This window comes from Monodelphis domestica, chromosome 7 (assembly GCF_027887165.1).
Source record: "Monodelphis domestica isolate mMonDom1 chromosome 7, mMonDom1.pri, whole genome shotgun sequence".
Classification (NCBI taxonomy): Eukaryota; Metazoa; Chordata; class Mammalia; order Didelphimorphia; family Didelphidae; genus Monodelphis; species Monodelphis domestica.
Genome location: NC_077233.1, coordinates 62807160 through 62829777, shown reverse-complemented (window position 1 = coordinate 62829777; position 22618 = coordinate 62807160). Strand labels below are relative to the sequence as shown.

The window sequence follows — 22618 nt, the reverse complement described above, 5'->3', positions numbered from 1 at the left end:
GTTATAAATGATAAGGGCTGGACCCTTATCATTATAAATGATAAGGGCTGGGTTAAGTGACTTCCTCAGGATCATACAGCTAAGAAGTGACTGAGGTCAAATTTGAACCCAAGACCTCTTATCTTTTAGTCTGGCTCTTAATCCACGGAGCCATCTGGCTGCCACTAAGAGTCTCTGACTCTTAAGACTCTGCTAAGATGAATATGTCACCTAGGTTATCAGGCTACTCACTCTTCTACTCCAATACAGCCTTAGCATTGTTCCTGATAGTATTAAGTACTACAGCACACATGCTGCTTACCACTGCTACCTCATCAGGGTATTCAGGTACAAACTGAATCGGCACTAAGTACATCAGATATAAAGGTTAGATCTTGCCTATACAGAGGAAATTCTAGAATTAGCTCAGGATGGTAAAATGCTGTACATTCTGAGCATCAGTGCTGGTGGCCAATGAAGACAGGTCAGCCCTTAATCATGGCCTTCATGAAGATGGGATATTAGGTAGCTGTTCTCACCTAAGATCTAAAAGGCCATTTAAAGAGTTATCAGAGATGGTATCAAGGTTTCAAGACAGCTTGTGCGAAAAGTCAAAGTCTCTTCCCTATTCCCAGAGGTCACTATTCCTGACTAAGGAGACAATATCATAGAATATTTACCAGGAACCTTTCCTAAGTTCATATTCCCTAGACATGCCTCTACGAACCAGGCAGTCAAAAAAGAAATCAAGAGATATTGCTTACCCTTTCTACATGTCCTTCCTTGTGTTTCAGTTTATACACCTTCAGCTTGGGCAGGAAAGTCTCAGTATAGTTCTTATCTTCTAGTCCTTGAAGCATCATCCCATGGAAAGCCAGCCGGCAAGTATTGGCATGTATATCAGTATCGAGTTTAGAACCAATCACAAGACATAATTTGGGGCAGGTGACAGGCTTCTCAAATTCCAGGAGAGCCCACTGCTGTTTTGGCCACTTCTCTACAGGTTGGTCACTCTTCTTGTCATCTTCCACAGTGCTAGAATCCTTGGACAAATACTGCTCCTGATACAGATACTCCTTTTCAAAGTTGAAGGTTTCCTCCAGAGGCTCACAATCAAACTCATCAGGAGCTGGGCTGAAAAACATCACTCTTCCCATAACTGTTTCATGACCAACTGTTATATGAAACTTTGCCTTGGTCTGAAGAGCACCTCGAAAATAAGGAATCTTCTTAACAGAAACAATTGCAGCATGGATGGTATGGAGAGATTCCGGCGTGCACACCAGCCCCCGTTCCAGGAGCTTTGGGTCAAACTGGGTCACACAGATGCCCAATCTATCCCCTTGCATGGCTGAGGTAACAGGAGTGTGGAACATCTGCATGGACTTCACCTTCTTCACCACCTGATTTTAAGAAAAGCAAGGGAAAAAGAAATAATGAGTTAAGTAAATCAAAAACCTGCAAGGTTTCTTTTGCAGAGCCTGATCTTCCTCTGTTTCCTTTACATGCATTAGATTATGGGCTCCCTGAAGGCAAGGACTGCCTTTTGCTTCTTTTCCTACCCCCAGCACCTGGGATAGTGCCTGGTACATGGTAGGTATTTGAAAAATGTTTATTGATTAGCTGACCCCATTAGCAAGTCAAACTCTGTTCCATGTAAAGAAATATAAAAAGGATATTGCACAAACAAGGGGAAGAACACACACACACAAACCTAATGTATTATAGCAGTAGTTGCCACAGGGGCTACTTCATACCTGCACAGTGTCATTGCCACAGGGCAAGGGCGAGTTGGAAGGGACCTCGGATTTCATGTAATCTAATTTCCTCATTGCACAGAGGAGGAACCTGAGCCCCTGAGCCATGAATTGACTTGCCCAAGGGGACATGGCTAGAAGGGTGAAGCCTAGATGCCAGGTCTTCCAACATTTTTCCTAGTTTTCTCCAGTGCCTCTGAGGCAAAAATAAATATTCTGGCATAAAGTTCTCTACATTACGTCCATTTAGAAGGTCACCCTCCCCACATTTGGTTGGGAAGGCAATAGCTTTTCAAATAATCAGACATAATGCTACCCATACCCTGACATCTAAAACTTGAGATGTAAGAATGGCACCACATGATAGTCTACTGATTCCTTGGTCTAATCTCCTTACTAAAGAAACATTAAAAACAAAACAAACAATGGAATAGGCTGCCTCCTTCAGCTTAAGTGTTGAAACGGGATCAGCATTGCTGTAGATGAAATTTCTTGAGTGGGAAGAGATCAAACCAATAAAGTCCTTTCCATATCAAAGATGTGACTCAATGGAATGAATATGTGATGAATGCCTGCTAGGCACAGAGCACTGTACTGATAGCAAGAGAAATGTGAAAATAGGACTTTGGCCCCCAAGAACCATAGACACTAGCTGGGGAAAGGGAAAGGCCAGGACATAAATAACAGGGAAGAACATCTGAAGGCCTGGAGGAGAGGCACCCAGAATTGTGGAGGCTCAGAGGAGACTAGATCCAAACCCATTTGGGAAGACCAGAGCAGGTCTTGTGGCTGGAGCAGTAGGTGAATGCTATGCCCTACTCTGGCCCAACGTACCCAGGAACGGTTAATGATAAGAAGTTCTTGGGGCAAAGCGACATATCCAAGGACATGGCCCTCTGGACCCTTACAAAGAGGTCCCTGCCTGGAGAACAAGAGGGAAGCCCTGAAACCAGCTCTGACCCTGAAGGTCTCTGGCCAAGGCTACTGCTGAGTGTGTCTAGGATTAGAAGGGGGTATGGCTGTTCTTTTCTAATTTGCAAGCAGACATAATTTGTAAACAGGAGAGCACTGCAAGAAGGAGAGAAATGGAGGATTCTATGAAGGGGGAACTTCCAATAACAAACTTATTCCTGAATCAAAGCTCACTTATTGGAATATTATGGTCATAATAAACAGCATGAAGAATTCAAGGAAATATGGTAAGATTTGCATGATATAAAACAAAGCAAACAGAATGGAACCAAAAGAACAAATATACAATTAATAGTTATATAAATGAAGGCAACTCCAAAAAGGCAACAAAGATTAAGTTAAAAAACACTGATAACTAACTCATAAAGTATACACTCATACATAACTCATAAAGTATAGATATAATATATAGTATCTCATAAAGTATACAGCCTTTATTTTAACAATCTGTTAATCAACAAGCATCTATGAAATGTATATTATGTGCCAAGCACTGAGCTACATTCTAGAACACTGATGTGAAAGGGAAGGAATACTGTATAATAAGTCTGGGAAGTTAATTACACTTTATAAATGGAAAAGTATTAAAGAATAAGCCTGAATGTACTATTGAGTGCAATTATTCTTTTATGTTGCTTTTCTTTATTATTCTGAGGGACTGTATACACTATGAGGGATTCTACTGGGAATATTGAGGGCTCAGATGATAGGCTAAAACAAATTTTATCAAATAATTTTTTTAAAAATTTCTTTGTGCTTTGTTCTACATAGACGTATCAGGAAGCTATGTTTAGGATAATAGGATCATAGATTTAGAGACCTTAGAGGACGAGTCCAATCCTCTCATTTTACAGATAAGGAAAATGAGGCTGAGAAGTCCCATGATTTTCCTAGGTCACCCAGGGAGTAACTGAGGTATATTTAAAGTCATCTTCCTGTCTGCAAGCCCATTTCTCATTTTATAAAGCATATGAAATTAGGGTTCAAATATTCAGGATAAAATATCTCAATTACTTTGATTTCACTTATGTGGCAGCCCCATCTATTTATAGTACAGTTAGGAATTCAAGAGGGGCCAAAAAGGTCTCCGAGTTCCAAAAAGAGAGATCACCAAGTTCATGCCCTTTATTTAGAAGCATTATCTAGTCTGCCACCAAAGCAACCATTTAAAAAAACAGGACACTAAATTAAATTGGGGGCAATTGTTGAGAAAAATAGCAAAAGCATTGAAAGAAGCAAAAAATAAGTGACAACAATGAAAAGGAAAAAAAAACATTTACAGAAAGTAAAATTCAAAAGGCACCAAGGCACAGAAGCCAAACTCCTGTCTCTTCATGGCCCTAGTAGCCATCACTACACAGAATACAGTATGTAGCTCCTCAGAGGCCAAGACAAAATTAGATTATGTTGATATTTGACAACCCATGTTTAAGACAGATTTGACATGTAATATACTTTAGAAAGGCTTCTATTAAAAACCAAGAGTTTTAATGTTTTAAAAGTAAATGCTGATTATCAGGAAAAGTGACTTTATGGAAAGAGAGGCCCTGGGTTCAAGACCCAGCTCCGCTCCTCTGACTCCTGGGGCTTTAGGTAAAGCATTTCCCTTCTCTGGTCATCTGTATATTTTTAAAGATTTATACTCCTAGGAAACATCTCCCTGTGATTGTGGGTCAATAGAACACATTTCTGCACAGAACCCCAGCACTCTTTCTGAAGCTCTTTAGTATTTAAGTGTTTGTTTACAGATCATTAACTCCCTGACAAGAGGCTGAAGGGCAGAGAAACTGATAACTAAATCCTAGACGCGGCTGCAATCAATCAGATAAGATGAAGCACCTCTAAAAGGCTAATGGAAGTCTATGGGAAATAAGATTTCATTTATATACAACTTTTCAAGAATTATCTCAAAGCAGGTCTAATATAGTGTCCTAGAGGAGGATTTTCTCAGTGAAATGGGGATCAATCCAACACTCCAACTATACTTTGATTTACAAATGACCCAGTTAAACTGCAAACCTATTTAGAAATCTGAATGCCAGCAGGCTCAGGGGCAAACATTCTTCATGAAACAAGAAGGTGCTTATTAGCAATTTGCCTCATCATGACTCGGAAGGTGAAATTTCAGGTTTAGGAGTCCTCCTGAGAAGTCACTGAGAACCTTTACCTGAGTTACAATTGCCATCTAGGGGAACTGCCTTCCCCGAAAGGACTACTGACCCCGCCAACAAACACCTAATTCATTCTTTCAGGCCTCAAATCTCAATCTCTAGGCCATCTATTTTTAGGTATACATCTATGGATGTAGGTACTAAAATCTCTACAAATGTGTACTTTTCTCATTTTCTTAGGACTAAAATAATAAAAACATCCTGAAGAAGGGAATGTGGAAACGAAAAGTGACAATAATTATGCAAATTGAGACTGTACGGACCTGAGAAGAAAACTGAGAAAGCAAAAATAAGGGCTCTGTCAGAATGGCTTCATTCTCATGTGGGAGTTTTTATCCCAAGATAAACCCAGAGTAAGTAATATTGCTATTGATCATGCAGAGAGCGGGCAAAGCCACGTTTCTCACATTTCGCTCTTCCAGAATTTCAAATTCACAGAACTGATGAATGTGTAGCACTTGCGCTGGCCACCACTCAGGTTCAGTGGGAGGTGCAGTAGTAATCACGATTATATAAATGAAGGCAAAGTCCCATCCCTATGTCTATTTTGTAACAACCTGAGTAAAAGTGAAATATGCAATATCAAAACATTTAATTAAGATGATTTAGCTAGGCTTTCTAGGAAGCTAGGGATTCTACGATTCTAAGAGGCTGATGGGAGCCTCTCGAAGACTCAACTTCTTCATTTGTAAAATGAATATGATAACATGTTAATTATTTCACAGAGTGGTTATGGAGAAATCACTTTGCAAACTTTATTGGACTTCATCAATATGAGCTATCATTATGAGCATTATCATTGTTAACAAGTAAGAAGGGCAAAAGTCGGGTAACAGAACCATTCTTAGCACTCCCTCCTCCACCAGAGAGAAGTGGGAGCAATTCCTTACAAAATCAGGAGGGATTTCCATCTAATTCCCCTTTAATCCTCACTAATCCACCAGTGTATCAGGAGAGGGACACAGTTGATTCTAAATTTACATGCTCAGTGGTGTAAAAGGCTTCGGTTTCAGTGTTATCAGTCTCCTGGAGATCTGTGGAAACCTCTCCAAGCAGGACAGAGATCCAGTAAAGCCTCACAGGAGAGGTTAGAGATCTGTCTCCCGCCTCGACTCCAGGGAAATAGTGAATCCTCGATTCAAAGACACCATGACAATGCCACCTCCTATGTTCTTTCATTTCCCTGCTCCAACTGCAAACCCTGGCTTGCCACTCTTAAACTTCTTGCCCCCTACACCAATAATCAGGGTGCTCAACTTGTAACAAAATACTCTGCACTCAGACTTAATAGTCTTTTGGGAAATGGAATCCTGGGAGTTTTTCCTCAATGAATAATGCTCCCTGAGCTTTTAGGTAGTTGATGTAGAATTTAATAGGTCCAATGTGCTCCAATTATATCCAAAATGGAAAACCAGAGAAAAAGAGGATTCACTCTGGAAAGTGTAGTAGAAGAAGTTCTGATCTTAGGGCCAAAAGACCAGGCCTCAAGAAGAACTCTGATTAGTTCTCCCTGTCTAACCCTGAGCATATCACGTAAGCTCTCAAAGCCTCATTTTCCTCATGAGAAAAATGAGAATGATGACAAATATTTGTACTATTCATATTTTAGAGGATTACAAAATGGAAGATATTTTGTAAACTTTAAAAGATTGTGGAAAGATGAGCTGGATCATTATCATTATTATTATTACTACTACGACGACTCCTACAGGAATTCCTCCCTTGTAACCAGTTTTCCTAGAATGCATCTTTTCAAAAAATATGGCCAATAGTTTTTAAAACATCAGAGTTCTGAAAACCAGGGCTCATACCCTTAGAGCCACCTTCTGCACAAGAGAAAAAAATCGTTAAATGTTGGCTCTAAACTGTACTCAGGATGAAGTCTGGAGTAAACTATGATGATGCATTAGTATAAACCAAGATACTTCTAGGAAAGTTTTCAAAAACAAAAGTATAATTCCAAGATATGTAAGAAAACAAGAAAAGACAGCAACATTAGGAAATAAGAAGAGGAGTAACCCTGGTATGGTATGGTAGTAGTCTCTCGGTAACCAAGGATGACGATTGTCTTTGTGTGTTTTTGTGCACAAAGACACTTGTGCGTGAAGGAGATTTAAGTGGGAAAGCTGATGCACAGAGACAGTCCCATTCTCTCGGCATTGGAAGCCTGGGTCCAGTGGCACGAAAAGTCGTTACACCTGGAGACTTCCTCAGCTGCATTGGATGGCCCTGTTGTCTTTTGTGCTCCATCACGCCCTAAGCACTCCACAGTGCTTTACTGTGTCGCCATCTCAGCCGTTGAACCTTCTTATTGGTTTCTTCCGCCTGTTCCGCCGAAGCAGTCTTCACATGCTGGGTGAGCAAAGTTCACCAGGGGTCAACGACAACCCGATGGCTACCCTCACAAGGTTCAGCCGGCCAGTCAAAGCCTTTGCCCGGGGTGTGGCTGCTGCCACGTGCTAGCAGCTACTGGGAGCCACAAGTGAGAGCTGGGTGTCAGGTGGGGATCAGAGGCTGGAGAGCTGCCCTAGGAGGGCATGACAAGCCCTCCATGCCAAAGATATTACTCTAACAAAGTTACAATGTTACCACTAACAAACTCTATTTGGTAGGAAAAAATAGAGGCCTTGCTCTGGTGACTGTAACATTACAATCAAACTGGCAAAATTATTCTTACTTCTTGACCTCAATTCCTAAATACTAACTAATGGCTGTCCTTCCTTTTTCCTGTGGCAGTTTTCATTTTAATTTTTAAAATGAATCAAACTATTTGAACACATAGTTCTTAAGTAAGAAATTTAAGCTATCTCTAGTCATCATAAAAGAATGTTCCAAATCACTATAATAAAGGAAATGCAAATTAAAACATCCCTAAGATTTCACAACACACCCATTATACTGGCAAAGTTTTACTGAAGAGAGAAGTGATGAATGTTGGAAAGGCTGCAGGAAAAGAGGCACACTGACATATTTTGGGATGAGAACTGATCCATTCAGAATTATGTGCATACCCTTTCATTAGTCAATGCCATTCTAAGTTCTATACCCCAAAAGAGATATAAAAAGAGAAAGAGAATCCTATATGTAAAAGAAATTTCTAGCAAGTTCTTTTGTAGTGACAAAGAACTAGAAACTAAGGTTGAACAAATTATGGCTTACAAATATAATGGAACAGTATTGAGCTATTAAAAAATGATGAAATAAATTGTTTTGGAGAAATTGAGAAAGGTTTGTATGAACTTATATAGAATGAGGAAAGCAGAATCAAGAGAACAATTTGTACTCTAACAATACTGTCAAAATGAACAGCTTTGAAAGACTTAAGAACTCTGGCCACCACAATGATAAACCAAGATTCCTTAAGTGCTGATGGTAAAGAATGCGGCCTACCTCCTAACAGAGACGTGAAAGACTAAATATACCAAATGTGACACACATTTTGGGGCATGGCCAATAGAGGGTTTTGCTTGACTATGCATATTTCCTACACGGATTTTGTTTTTCTCTCCCTCTCCCCCTCCCTGTAGAAGTATTAGCAGGGGGGGGGGGGGAAATCTTGACAATTGAAAAAAATTAACTACAAAATGAAATTAAATGAATCATTCTCTAACCTGGATAAAAGCTATCTTATGGGTAGTGCTACTTACAGGCCTGAGACATGAGTATGTTTTCAAGAAGGAATGATTTGCTTCCTATTTCATTTCCCATCAAGCTAGGCTTAATCAATAGCAGTTGATCACTTTCAAAAGAAGGATCCTATCTTAGAGATGAATCTCTTACTCTTCTCTGTCAGCCAGTATACTAGTGAACTAAGGGCATACCTACCATCACAGAGTTCCAGTACTTAAAATACATTCTATTGTGTATTTCTAGTATCTCTTCCATTAGTGAAGCGTTTTGCAATCATTTCATTCAGATGTTATTTAGTAACCCAATGCAGTACAACAGCATTTTTATGCTCACTTTCTTAGACAAGATAAGAAATTCTACCAAAACCAAAACACAAATGAGACAGAGATGGAATTATAAATCAGCTCTTATGCTACTAATCCTGCTGAGTCAAACGGTTTAAGAATAAGATCCTGCATAAAGAGCTGTTATTGATAACTAAAAATGTAAAACAATGTGAATATTAATTACAACAAAATTTTATAGGTGGATATATTACCATTAGAGTTAATACATATTTCTTGAATTTTCTTTTCCCATTTAGGAGGAAAAGATTTGTTCTGAGTCATTAACATGCTTTTTTTCTTAATTTGGAAATTTTTATTTAATAAATTAATTTAGAATATTTTTCCATGGTTAAATGATTCATGTTCTTTCCCTCCTCATCCCTCCCCTCTCCTGTAGCCAACAAGCAACTCCACTGGGTTTTACATGTGTCATTGATCAAGATCTATTTATATATTATTAATATTTGCATTAGGGTGATCGCTTACAGTCTACATCCCTAGTCATATCCCCATCGGCCCATTCCACATGCTTTTCTTGCCAGAAACTGTCTGAGAAACTGTCTATAAAAATGTTTTTCCCAACTCATTGCTTTCCTTCTAATCTTAGATACATTGGTTTTACTTGTACAAAACCTTTTCTAATGTATTCAAAATCTAATCTAATCTATTCTAATCTAATGCATTCAAAAGGATCCATTTTACCTTTCACAATGCTATCTCCTGTTTTCATGAAAATTTCTCTATAAATTTGATAGATATCATGTTCCCTATTTTTATAATTTGTTTATATCTCCCATTATACATAGGTCATGTGACCATTTTGATCTGCTCTAGGTAAGTTATGATATTAGTCTATATCTAATTTCTGCCAAACCACTTTCGAGTTTTCTCAACAACTTTTACCAAATACTGAATTCTTATTCTAAGAACTTGAGATTTTACCTTTGTCAAACATAAAGGTACTATCATCTTTTACTACTGTTTGTTGTATATCTATTCTGTTCCATGGATTTACTTTCCTATTTCTTAACCAGTACCAGATAGTTTTGGTAATTACTATTTTATAATGTAGTTTGGAATCTGCTACTGCTAGACTTCCTTTCTTAACATTTTTTTCACGCAGTGCTAACAAGGGATCCCAGTAATCTCTTTCTGACCAGTTGTCGGATCCCTTTACCACATGTGGGCTAAGAGCTCTGGAAGCCGCTCTTGCCCATTCAGTTGCCTCCAAGGTCTGCTATTGGATTGAGTAAGGGAATGGGGCCTCACTTCTCATTTGCCAAGGTTTGGCCTACTGCTGTCTTGCCAGGGCCTTTCCTGTGCTAGGCTGTACTCAACTTTGACCCTAGTAGGACAGACCTTTACTGCTGATATTTTAAGTTGACCAGAATAGGAAAATTATTTCACCCCGTCCTTGAGGAGGTTCTGCTGCTTCAGAATTCATTTTGAAGCTGTCTGGAGGGGAATTTGGGAGAGTTTAGGCAAGTCTCTGCCTTTTCTCTGCCATTTTGGCTCTGTCTCAAGACCATATTTGTGACATAAAGAAATTTGTAGGATCTCTGCTCTACCTATTTCTTCCAACATTAAAATTAACTGTTCTTAAAATGTTTGATAGAATTCAATTGAAAATACATCTGGTCCTGGGATTTTTTCTTTGTGAGCTCATTTATGGTTTGTTTAATTTTCTTTACTAATACAGGGTTAAGTATCATACTTCCTATTCTGTTACGCTGGAGCAATTTATATTTTTTATAAATATTCTTCCACTTAATATGAATTGTCAATTTTGACATATAGTTGAAAAAAAATCTCTTAATAAAATTATCTTTTTTTTTACAATTGTTGTATGTTATTTTTTCCAATAGTAATTTGTTTTTCATCTTTTTTTAAAAAACCAAATTAGTTAACGATTTACCTATTTTACTATTTGATCATTCCCTTTCCCAGGGTTTCCACCAAAAGCTCCTAATTTTATTTATTAATGAGTGTTTAAGCTTTAAATTCTTATAAATCTTTTTCTTTGATTATGACATTTATTTTGGCATTTAATTTATTGTTTTTAATTTGTTGGTTTTCTAGGATTGTGTGTTTTTAATTTGTTGGTTTTCTAGGATTTTTTTTAGTTAAAAGACCAACTAATTTTTCTATTTTCTATTGATGAAAGAGAGCACATATAAATTTCCTCTAAGTATGCTTTCTCTGAACCTCACAAATCTTAGTGTCTTATCTTATTGTTGTCATGTTTAGTAAAATGGCTTATTGTTCCTATGATATGTTCTTTGACTCATTCATTCTTAAAGATTAAGTTAGTTTCCAATTAATGTTTTTAAAAACTTACTAAATATTGGTTCCAAGGCAGAAGAGTAGTAAGGATTAGGCAATGGGTATTAAGTAACTTGCCTATGGTTACACAGTTAGGAAGTGTCTGAGGTCATATTTGAACCCAGAACCTCTCTAGTTCAGGTCTGGCTTGCTATTCACTGAACCACTTAGCTGCCCCATTGAATCATTTTTTAATCTATGCTTGAAAGTACTTTTATTGACTATAATTTTTAATTATATTAGATTAGAAAAAGTACATTTAATATTTCTAAGCCTTCCTGTGTTTATGAGGTTTTAATACCCTAATATTCATGGACAATTTGGGGGAATATACTGTGTACCCAGGAGAAATAGATATACTCCTTTCTATTTCTATTCAATATTCCCCCCTTTTTTTTTGACTGCAAAAAGTTTTATCTTAAAATAATGAGGTTTTGTGTCAAGAAATAACTTGAAATCATTTAAATGTTGTACAACTACCGGAGTCAGGCCTTCATGCCACTTCCTGGCCATCTCCATTTCAGCCATCTGCCCCATCCATTTCTAGTCCTGGGACATTGAGCTATATATAACAAGTGAGCTTTTACCTTGCCTTGGCTGAATTGGACTTTTATAGTCACATCCCAGTTATGTCCTTGAGGACAGGAGTTGTCCTAATTGGTTTTGTACCCCTAGTACTTGGCACAGAGCCTTCTATTAAATATTCTTATTCAATATTCCCCAGAAGTCTTATCATATTTAATTTTTCTAAAATTGTTTTTGTCTCTTTCCTTTTTTTGTAATGGCCATATTTATCTACATCTTGTATAACTGAAAATCTGTTACCCTAAAAAAAGAACATTTCCCAGGAGTCCACTGACTTCCTATAGTTATGTACTTCCTGTAGACAGGGGATATCAGGCAGGGATGTGGGAATGTGGTGGGTCCCACCCTCTTTGATGTCTTGGCTCGATGATGTTGAGTGGGATTTTCAACAGGCTGATCAGCCATGGACACGTGGTCTTTATTTTATATCCTCTTTATTCCTTTATGTTAAATGATCATTAATAAATCTCTTAAAATACAATATTTTTATTATTGATATTTAAATTTAATTTTTATAATCTAAAAAGAGCAAATTGAGTTTTCCCACTAGTAAGATCTTTAACCAAGGTAAGCTGTATGTAGTCAAATAGGAGATGGAAAGATTAAACATCAATGTCTTGAGTGTCAGTGAATTTAAATGGATGGGAATGGATGGATTTATTTTCAGTGATTACTACATATACTAGTGTCAGGAAGAATCCCTTAGAAGAAACAGAATAGCCTTCACAGTCAGTAAAAGGGTGAGAAAAGCATTACTGGGGTATAATCTAAAAAATAATAGAATGGCTTCTTTCTGAATCCAAGGAAGATCATTCAACATCACAGTAATACAAGGCTATGCTCCAACTACTAATGCCAAAAAGGTCAAAGTTGATGAGTTCTACAAAAATCTACAACATCTTCTATAAATAACACCAAAAAAACAGATGTCATATTCATCATAGTAAACTGGAATTCTAAAGAAGAAAATCAAAAGATAATTGGAATAAAAGGCAAGATTGGCCTTGAAATACAAAATGAAGAAATCCAATAGGCTAGAAAGAAATAGAACTGACTGGCCATAGCAAACACACTCTTTTCAACAACCCAAAAGACAACTCTACAAATGGACATCACTAGATAGTCAATACTGAAGTCAGATTGGTTAAGGCCAAATGTGGAGAAGCTCTATATAGCTGGTTAAAACAAGACCTGGAGCTGACAATGGCTCAGATCATGAGCTTCTTATTGCTAAATTCAGACTTAAATTAAAGAAAGTAAGGAAAACCACCAGACTATTAAGATATAAGTTAAATAACAACCCGAATGAATAAGAAGTTTAAGGTATGTATAGATTTAATTCATTAGATCTGGTAGGTATAGTGCCTAAAAAACTATGGGCAGAAAAGATTTGAAATGTTGTACAGGAGGCAACAACAACAACAACAAATCCAAAAGAAGGGTTCCAAAAGCAAAAGGGCTATCTGATGAGGCTTTAGGAAAAGCTAAGGAAAGGAAAGATAAAGGATAAAGGTAAAGATGTACCCAACTGAATGCTGAATTACAGAATGGGAAAGACAAAAGCTCTCTTTAGAATAATTGGAGAGATTGAGGAATGTTTAATGCAAAAATGGTAGACTCAACAGAAGTAGAAAAGATTAGAAGATGGCAAGAATGCATAGAACAACTATACAAGAAAGATCTTAACATCACTGGAAACCAAGATGGTATGGCTTCTGATCTAGAGCCAGATATCCCTGAGCTGACAGTAAGGTTAGTAGAAGTGATGGAGTTCCAGCGGAGGTATTCAAAATCCTAAAAGATGATACTGTTAAAGTGCTGCACTCAAAATGACAGTAAATTTGGAAAATTTGAACAGTGGCCACTGGATTGTAAAAAATCAATTTACATCCCAATTCTAAGGAAGGGCAATGTTGAAGACTGTTTAAATTACTAAACAATTGTACTCGTTAGTATAACCAGCAAGGTTATAGTTAAGGTTCTGCAAGCTAGGCCTCTGCAATATGCAAACTGAGTATAACAAGAGCAGGCTAGTTTTTGAAGAGGCAGAGGAAAAAGAGACCAAAGTAGCAATATCTGCTAGATTATGGAGAAAGCATGGGAGTTCCAGAAAAACATCTACTTCATTGACTACACACACTAAAACCTTTGACCAAAATATGTCAAGTCCTCAAAGAGATAGAAGTACCAGACCAGATCATCTTACTTGTCTCCTGAAGAATCTGTATGCAGGCCAAGAATCAAACATGGAACAACTGACTGGTTTAAGATGAGGAGAAGGGTAGAACAAGACTGAATACCGTCATTTTATTTAGCTTATATGCAGAGTACATCTTGCAGAATCTCAGGCAAGACAAATCAAAAGCCAGAATTAAAGTTGCTGGGAGGAATATTAATCTGATACACAGGAAATATCACTCTGATAGAAAGAGGTTAAAAAGACTTAAGAAGTCTCTTGATAAGGGTGAAAGGAGAGTGTGTAAAAGCTGGCTTAATGATTAACAAAAAAAAAAAAAGACCAACTAAGATCTTGGCAACTGGCCTCATCACTTCGTAGCAAACAGAGGGAAAAGAAATGAACCCAATGTTATGTTTCATTCTTGGGCTCAAAGATCACTGTATATGGAGACTGCAGCCACAAAATTGAGATAATTGCTCCCTGGAAGGAAAGCTATGGCAAATCAAGGCAGCTTACTAAAAAGCAGAGACATCACCTTGTTGACAAAAGCCTATACTGTCAAAGTATGGTTTTTCCAATAGCTATGAAAGGTTATGAGAGCTGAACTATAAGGAAAGCTGAGCACTGCAGAATTGGCATTTTTTGAATTGTGATGTAGAGAAGACTTTTGAGAATCCCTTGGACAGCAAGAAATCAAATCAGTCAATACTTCATTCAGACTGTTCACTGAAAGGTTAAATATTGAAGCTGAAACTTATTAAATATTCTGGCCACATAATGAGAAGGTGGGGTTCATTGAAAAAAGACTCCACTTTTAGGGAAGATTGAAGGGAAAAGGTATGGCAGAGGATGAGATAGATAGTGTCATGGAAGCAATGAACATGATTTTGGACAGACTTTGGGAGATAGGAAGGATAGAAGGAATTGGTGCACTGTATATGGGGTCACAGAGAGTCAGACATAACTGAATGATTGAATGACAAGGCTATTTTCTCCTGTAACTCACTTAACTTTTCCTTTAAGAATTTAGATGTTATACCATTTGATGCATATATATCCAGTATTAATACTAATTCACTCTTTGGTGCCTTTTAGCAAGATGTGTTTTCCTTATTTCTCTTTTATTTAGGTCTATCTTTGCTTTTGTTTTATCTGAAATCATGATTGCTATCCTTGCCTTTTTTAATTTCAGTAGAAGTATAATAGATTCCAGTCTCCTGTTTTTAACTCATTTGCATCTTTCTGTTCCAAAAATGGTTTTTAGAAAACAACATATTGCTGGATTTTTGCTTCTAGTCCATTTGGTCATCTTCAGTTTTATGGATGAGTTTATCCTATTCACATTAACAGTTATGATTACTATATATTTCACTTCATCCTATTCTCTTATACTTTTCTTTCTCTTTTTTTTTCTTCTGACCTCACTTTCACAGTCCATTTGGCATCAGACTACTGCCTACTTAATCTGCCCTCTTATCCTTGTTTGCCTTTCCTTTAATCTCTTTTCTTCTTTTTTCCCTGTTGGGTAAAATGAATTTCTTCTTGTGTATGTAATATTCTTCCCTCCTTGAATCAGTTCAGGTGAGAGTAAGCTTCAAGCATTGCCTGCTCACTCATTTCACTGTATAAACACTTTCTTGTACCCTCCATTTATGTGAGATAATTTTCTCCATTCTTCACCGTTTTCTCACCCTCTCTCCCTATGCCTCTCTTTTCTCCATCCTTCTATTCCTTTTTTTTGTTTTTTGAGATCATCAAAATAAAACAGAATCATATCCAGGCCCTCTATCTAATTAGACTTCCTATAAGCCCCCTGGTGATGTTAAAGTTCTGAGACATTCCATGTATTTTTTCTCCATACAAGAATGTACCTAATTCAACCTTGTGTATTTCCTAATGATTTCTCATCCATGTTTACCTCTTAAGTCCTGTGTTTGTATGTCAAATATTCTACTTAGCTCTGGTCTTTTCACCAGAATTATCTGAAAATCCCTGATTTCATTAACAACTCATTTCCCCATCTGTAGCATAATATTCACTTTTGTTAGATATGTTATTCTTGGTTGTAAGCCTATATCCTTTGATTTCTGTTGGTTACTAAATCTTGTGTGATCCAGACTGTGGATCTGTGGTACTTGAATTCTTTCTTTCTAACTGCTTGTGGTATTTTTAACTTGACCCAGGAGCTCTGGGTTTTAGCTATGATATTCTGGGGAGTTTTAAGGAGTTTCCCTCAAGAGGTGACCAATGGCTTCTTTTAATTTCTACTTTACTTTCTGGTTCTAAGATATCTGGGCAATTCTCATTTCTGATTTCTTGAAAACTATCAAGCTTCTTTTTTATTTTGTGGCTTTCAGACAGTACAATGATTCTTAAGTTATCTCTCCTTAACCTGTGTTCCAGATCAGTTGTTTTAAGATGATTCACATTTTTCCTCCCTATTTTTTCAATCTTTTGACTCTGTTTTATTACTTCTTAATGTCTCGTGGAGTCATTAGCTTCTGTTTTGCTCATTATAATTTTCAAGTAGTTACTTTCTTCAGGAAGATTTTGTAACTCATTTACCAAACTGCTAATTTTCTTATCTTTTTTCCATATCTCATTAAAATATCTTTTCAACTCTTTCTTTAACTTTCCCAGGATTTTTTTTTGTACTTGTATATAAACTGAATTTTTTTGAGGCTTTGCTTATAGATATTTTCAAGTCATTCTCTTCTGTATTTTATCTAGAGACCCCCTATTATCATAGAATCACTTTACGGTTAGGTTCTTTTTCTATCTGCTCATTCTTTCAATATACTTCTATGTTAGTGCTGGGTTCTGTGTACTTTGAGATGGGAATGGAGGCTATCTGGTCTGAGTTTCTTCCTTTTAAATTCTGCTGCTTTCACAACTCAGTCTGGAGTCTGCAAATTTTCATAGATCTCAAATTCATGTGATTCAAGAGGAAATCTGTTCACTGCTCTCCTAATTTGAGGTCTAAAAGTTCATGACTTAGATTTGGGTCTGATGGCTTGTGCATTTTGGTTTCCATCATCTGTGTCTGGAGTCAGTTATTGTTAATCCAATTGTACATTCAGAGCAACTGAACTGCTGGATTCCTTTTGGTCTGGGACTTCCTACTTGAAGCTTAGAGGCTGGACTAAAGGTTAGAACTGAGTCTTTGCTACTCTGCTCCTGGGATCTGAGCCACACAGCTCCATTTTCAGAACTTGTTCCTTGCTCCGTAAAGCAAGAAGGGAGATAAGTACTCTGCCCCAATCTCTCCTCTCTGCTCTGAATCTATGACCAGAATTGGGCCATCGGTGACATAGCTGTCAGATGGCACCTATTCCAGTATCCAGCCCTAGGTCAAGGATTCCCTGGGTTTCTTTCTATACCTGTACTTTCTGCCCTAGTGCTTTGTCATGGCCGCCTTTCTATCCCTGGGTACTAGAATTCCTTATTGCTGCACCAGTTTTCCACCGTGCTGCACACTTGGCTAGACCCTGTCCCAGTATTTGCAGACCTTTTCGTATAACTTACTAAGCTGTGCTGAGTTGGGAAAATTAGTCACTTAGACCTTTCCTTAGCTTTCTAGATCAGAAGAATTTCATCTGAGGCATTTCCTAGGCAATATTTATAATAATTATAGTAAACATTTATATAGTGACTAATATGCACCAAGGCACTCGGCTAAGCCCTTTACAATGATTACCTCATTTGAGACTCCCAACAACCCCAGGAGTTGGGTACTATTATTATTCTAATTTTATAGATGAGAAAACTGAAGGAAATAAAAGTTAAGTGACTTGACCAATAAATGAGGCTGGATTTGAACTCAGTTTTTCCTGATTTCAGGCCTAATGTTCTATCCGCTGGGCCACCTAATTATACATTAGGTTGTTGTGGAGGAAATATTCTGGGCTAAGGCAAAATATTTCCTTTCCCTCCGCCATTCTGATTTTGTCTTCCCCCACCCCACCCAGGGTAATTCTAAAGTAGAGAATTAAATGTTTTAAATGTTTCTTTATAATGTGTCTTTTTAAATTGTCTATTTTAAACTACTCATATGAATTTTTAAAAATAAAATAAAAATTTACATCTTTGAACACAAAATAAAGAAAAAGACAAAGTAGGAATAGAGACCAAAGCAATAAAGGGTGGAAGTTAAAAATATCACAAAGTCCCTTCCCCCTCACATTTCCATTCTCCCTTTGAGATGTCCCCTTTTCTATTAGCAAAAAAAAGTGTGTGTATATATATACACACATACATAAATATACATATATATATATAAAATGTGTGTGTGTGTGTGTATGTGTACGTAGGTGATGATTCATAGTATTAACAACAGCATTCAGAGGATAGCATAAGACATATTGCATCTTCCTTAAAAGTTGTTGTTAGGGGGCAGCTGGGTAGCTCAGTGGATTGAGAGCCAGGCCTAGAGCCGGGAGGTCCTAGGTTCAAATCTGGCCTCAGACACTTCCCAGCTGTGTGGCCCTGGGCAAGTCACTTCACCCCCATTGCCTAGCCCTTACCACTCTTCTGCCTTGGAGCCAATACACAGTATTGACTCTAAGACAGAAGCTAAGGGTTTAAAAAAAAAAGTTGTTGTTACTTGAATGATCATTTTCCTTTAAATACAAGCTTACACTTCCCATTTCAAAGTGTAGGTCATTATTTAGCATTTATATATCACTTTAAGGTTTGAAGAGAATTTTTTTAAATAGTGTATCATTTGATCCTTAGAACAATTCTGGAAGGTAGGTGTTCCTATTGTCCACATTTTACAGATGAAGAGATTGAGGTGCACAAAGTTAATGACTTGCCCAGGGCCCTACAGCCAGTAAATATCTGAGGCTGTTTCTGAACTGAAGTCTCCTGACTCCAGGTCCAGCAATCTATCCATTGCACCACCTACATATCCAGGGAATTTTCTCTGAAACAAGTCAAATTCCATGATTTAAAAAGACGTTGCATTATATAGAGATTTTGTTCTATTAAAGTTGTGTCAATTAAGTGACCTTGAGATTGGGCTTAGGATTCTTTTCAAAGTACTGCATTTTTTCTTAAAATGGATGATAAAGGTCAAATCCCGCTATAACAGACACTCTATTTCTATTAATGACCCTGGATGCTCATGGCTATGCCGAAGGCTAAAGAGCAAGGTTTTGCAACTTCATCATTATTTAATAAAATGTAAATAGGAAAGGAACAGAAACACATAAAGCTTGACACTAATAAGCTTATTGCAGGATCAGTTACTTCAATTCAAAGAGGTTTCAGTCCGGAGGGGGAAAATGAAATAAGCTTTTAAAGATCAGTCTTGGTTTGGCTCCATCAGACCTAACCAATTTTGTTTAATAAGGTTTCAATTTGGCTGCTCCTCTTTTTCCCCTCTTCTTCAAGCTATCCTATGAACAGATAAGACATTTTTTTTCTTAGTTAATGCATTAATCAAGTCTCACACACACAAAATGAAACCCAGGGCTTGACACTCAAGAATATCAGTTCAGTCTTTCTCAAGCCATCTCCATTTTTGGCTGTAGATACCCAGGTTTCACTAACATCCTGACTGAGGGTGTCAAGAGGTTTGGTTTCATATTGCCTTGTGGAATAATTTTTGATGGCTGAATTATCAGGCTAACTCCTCTGAAATCAGTTCTTTTTTCAATTCTTCCCCCTTCCTCCTACCTCGCCCTTTCAATTCCTTCATACCATTTCCCATCTTCTCTTCTCTTTATTGTGCTCCCCTAGATAGGCCACTCTTCACATTCACTTTGGCACAGTTTCACTGGTTTCATCATGTACACCGTTGGCATCACTGGCTCTCCAGTCACTTCTGCCAGTAATTGCATTCCTGGCAGCATTCAGAGCTGCTTCTCCTTCCACTGGCCTTGTCTTCCTCTTATTTCCTGGCCTTGCTTCCTAAGAAGTGAAATCTCTACCAGGTGATCCTACAAATTGATCCAGTTCTAGGCAAAAATTCCTGTTTTGTACACATGAATGGCTTTGGACAAAGAGTACATTATCCTTCTGTGAGGGGGAGAAACTTTTCTCTTGAATGATCCATATGATAGCTTTCAAAGGGGCAGTCTACAATATGAAGATGCAAAACTTAGCTTGCTCCTCTACAAAGTCCCATCCCATTGCTTAGGTACTATCTAATTTGCCCAAGCAGCCCAAAGAATCTAGAAGTCAATAACCATAGCTGCCATTCTCCCCTCTCCCCCAGACTCTGACAAAGAGGGGCCTGGTTGTGCTCCATGTCAAAGCTTACCTTTCTGCATGTGGTCTTGATTCTACTCCCTCCTATCTTCTACAATAAGTCATGTCCTCAGTCACCCCCCACCCCAAACCATCACCCTGTCTCATCAACAGATTCCTCTCCTACCTTCCGTATACCCAAGTCTAGGGGAAAATTTTCCTTAAAAAATCTTCACCAGCCCCTGCTGTTCCCGTAAGCTGTCACTCTGCAGTGCTCTTCTTATTCTCCACCAAGCTTCTTGAAAAAGCTGCACCTATTTGCTGCCTCCATCCTCTTCTCTTTCCCACTCCTCAATGCTCTGCAGTCCCGCTCTCAAACTCATCCTCTAATGATGCTCTGTCTAGATACCAATGACCTCCTAATGGTCAGACCAGATGGCCTTTTCTCAGCCCTCATCCTCCTCTCTCTGCATGTGCCACTGATTACTGTGGACCACCCTCTCTTCCTGGATGCTCTCCCTTTCTCCTGGTTGGTTCTCCTCCTACCTGCCTGACTATTCCTCTTCAGTCTCCTTTGCTGACTTACAGTGCACACTCTTCTTCCTCATGCCGTTGTGCTGGACCTTGTTCTATTTCTCCTCTACACGTTCTTCATTACCTCATCACTCATGGCTCTAACTATCATCCCTAGTCATGCTACTGAATTTAAGGTCATATCATCAATAGTCCACTGGATATTTCTGACTACATGCAAAACTAAAATTCTCTTTCTTTGTGGACCCTTTCCTCTTTAAACCTTTTCCACTTAGGTTGAAGGCACTATCACCTTTCTGGGATCTCAGGTTTACAATTTTAACAATGGATACTCATTGTCCTTCACCTCAACTATCCAGTCAAATGATAAATCTTTCTATTTCTACCTTCACAACATCTCTTGCATTCAACCCCTCTGCCCATTCCAGCTACCACTTTAGTTCAGGTCCTTATCACCTTTCACTTAGATTATTGCAACAGCCTCCCAATTGGCATCTTTGTCTCAAGTTGTTTGTGTTCTTTCCAGTCCATTCTACACATTTTTTTTTTGCCAAAATAACTTTCTTTAAGAACAAATTTGGCTATAATTCCTATTGCTTATAAAAGAAAACATAAAATCCTCTTGTTTAGCTTTTAAAGAAAGCCCTACACAATCTGGCCCCCACATATCTTTTTCAGTTTAGATGATCCTACTTGTCCCTGTCATTCTGTGATCCAGCCAAGAAATCAGTCTTCCTCACTGACAGCTCTCCATCTTTCCCATGTCTTTGCTTTTGTTCTGTACCTGGAATGCCCTCCCTTCTTAACTCTGCCTCCCAGAGACCCCTGTTTCTTCCTTTAACACACTATCTTCCACTTGACACTTTTCCTGATTCCTGCCAATTTCTAGTGTCCTCACTTCCACAAGTCCTTATGTAATATCCTGTGTGCCTATAATATTCCCAAATCTAATCTTAGTTTGAGTTTAAATATAAAATATTAAACCTTTGGGCACTCTATGTATATTCATTAGCTTCATAAGTTACATCTGTGTTTTCTATGTACTTCTTCTTTCTTTCATTAGAATTTAAGCTCATTTTGATGATTCACCTTGTTTCATTCTCTGTATTTGCACCCTCAGCTTTTGGCAAATAGTAAGTAGTTTATAACTACTTGATTAGTTCATTGATTTCTCTTCTTGAATAATGTTTTGTTTTTTATCAAATATCTGAGTACACATATAGTTTTTCAGTCTTCCAGGTATCATCTCTTATTTCAAACTATATGATATTTATGGGGTCCTACAGAAAGTCTGTATGTCTTAGAAAAAAATTCCTGCTTCTCCATTCTGGCCTTCATCAACATCACTCTAATTACTCTCCTCTAACACAAAAGGAATTCTATCAGTTATTTGTCTATACCACAATGGTCAAATATGGATTCTAAGTCATATGACACTGGAAAAGGGAACTCACTTGATTCCAAAGAGCAAGTAGGCAAATTCTAAAAGATGATTTAAAAATTTATTCATGTTTAATTTTGCAAGTTGTCCTTAACTCCAAGCTCTTGGTTTGGAGTTAGAAATGCCCAAAGTTCCCAATTGTGAGTGTTACTCTCTCTCTACAGGAAATGAGTAAAGCACCATGAGAAATGTTATTTCTGACCCTGGTTAGCATAGATACTTCTTATAATTTGTGCTTGATGTGCTGTGGCACCTGTTAAAATCAATGTAGTCTAAGGTAAGTAGAGTACTAGCCAGGCTGGTGGGAAAAGAGAAAGGGAATAAACATTCATATAGTGTCTCCTATATGCCAGGCCTTGTACTCAGTGCTTTACAAATATCATCTCATCTGATCTTTACAACAACCCTGCCAGATGGGTGCTAATTATCCCCATTTTACAGCTGGGGAAACTGAAGCAAACAGCGGCTAAATAACTTGCTCAGAGTAACAGAGAGGGTGAGTATCTGAGGTCAGATCAGAACTTGGGTCC

General features: G+C 37.8%; 1 protein-coding gene across 2 annotated transcripts in view; it reads right to left on the bottom strand.

Annotated features, from left to right (window-relative positions):
- Positions 1–22618, bottom strand: part of EEFSEC (eukaryotic elongation factor, selenocysteine-tRNA specific) — a 358290-nt gene that overhangs the window by 136097 nt on the left and 199575 nt on the right. For both annotated transcript variants that reach the window (XM_007500318.3, XM_056804746.1), the window contains exon 5: positions 744–1382. In XM_007500318.3, coding sequence (XP_007500380.2) covers positions 744–1382 — 639 coding nt within the window. The remainder of the gene's footprint in view (positions 1–743; positions 1383–22618) is intronic.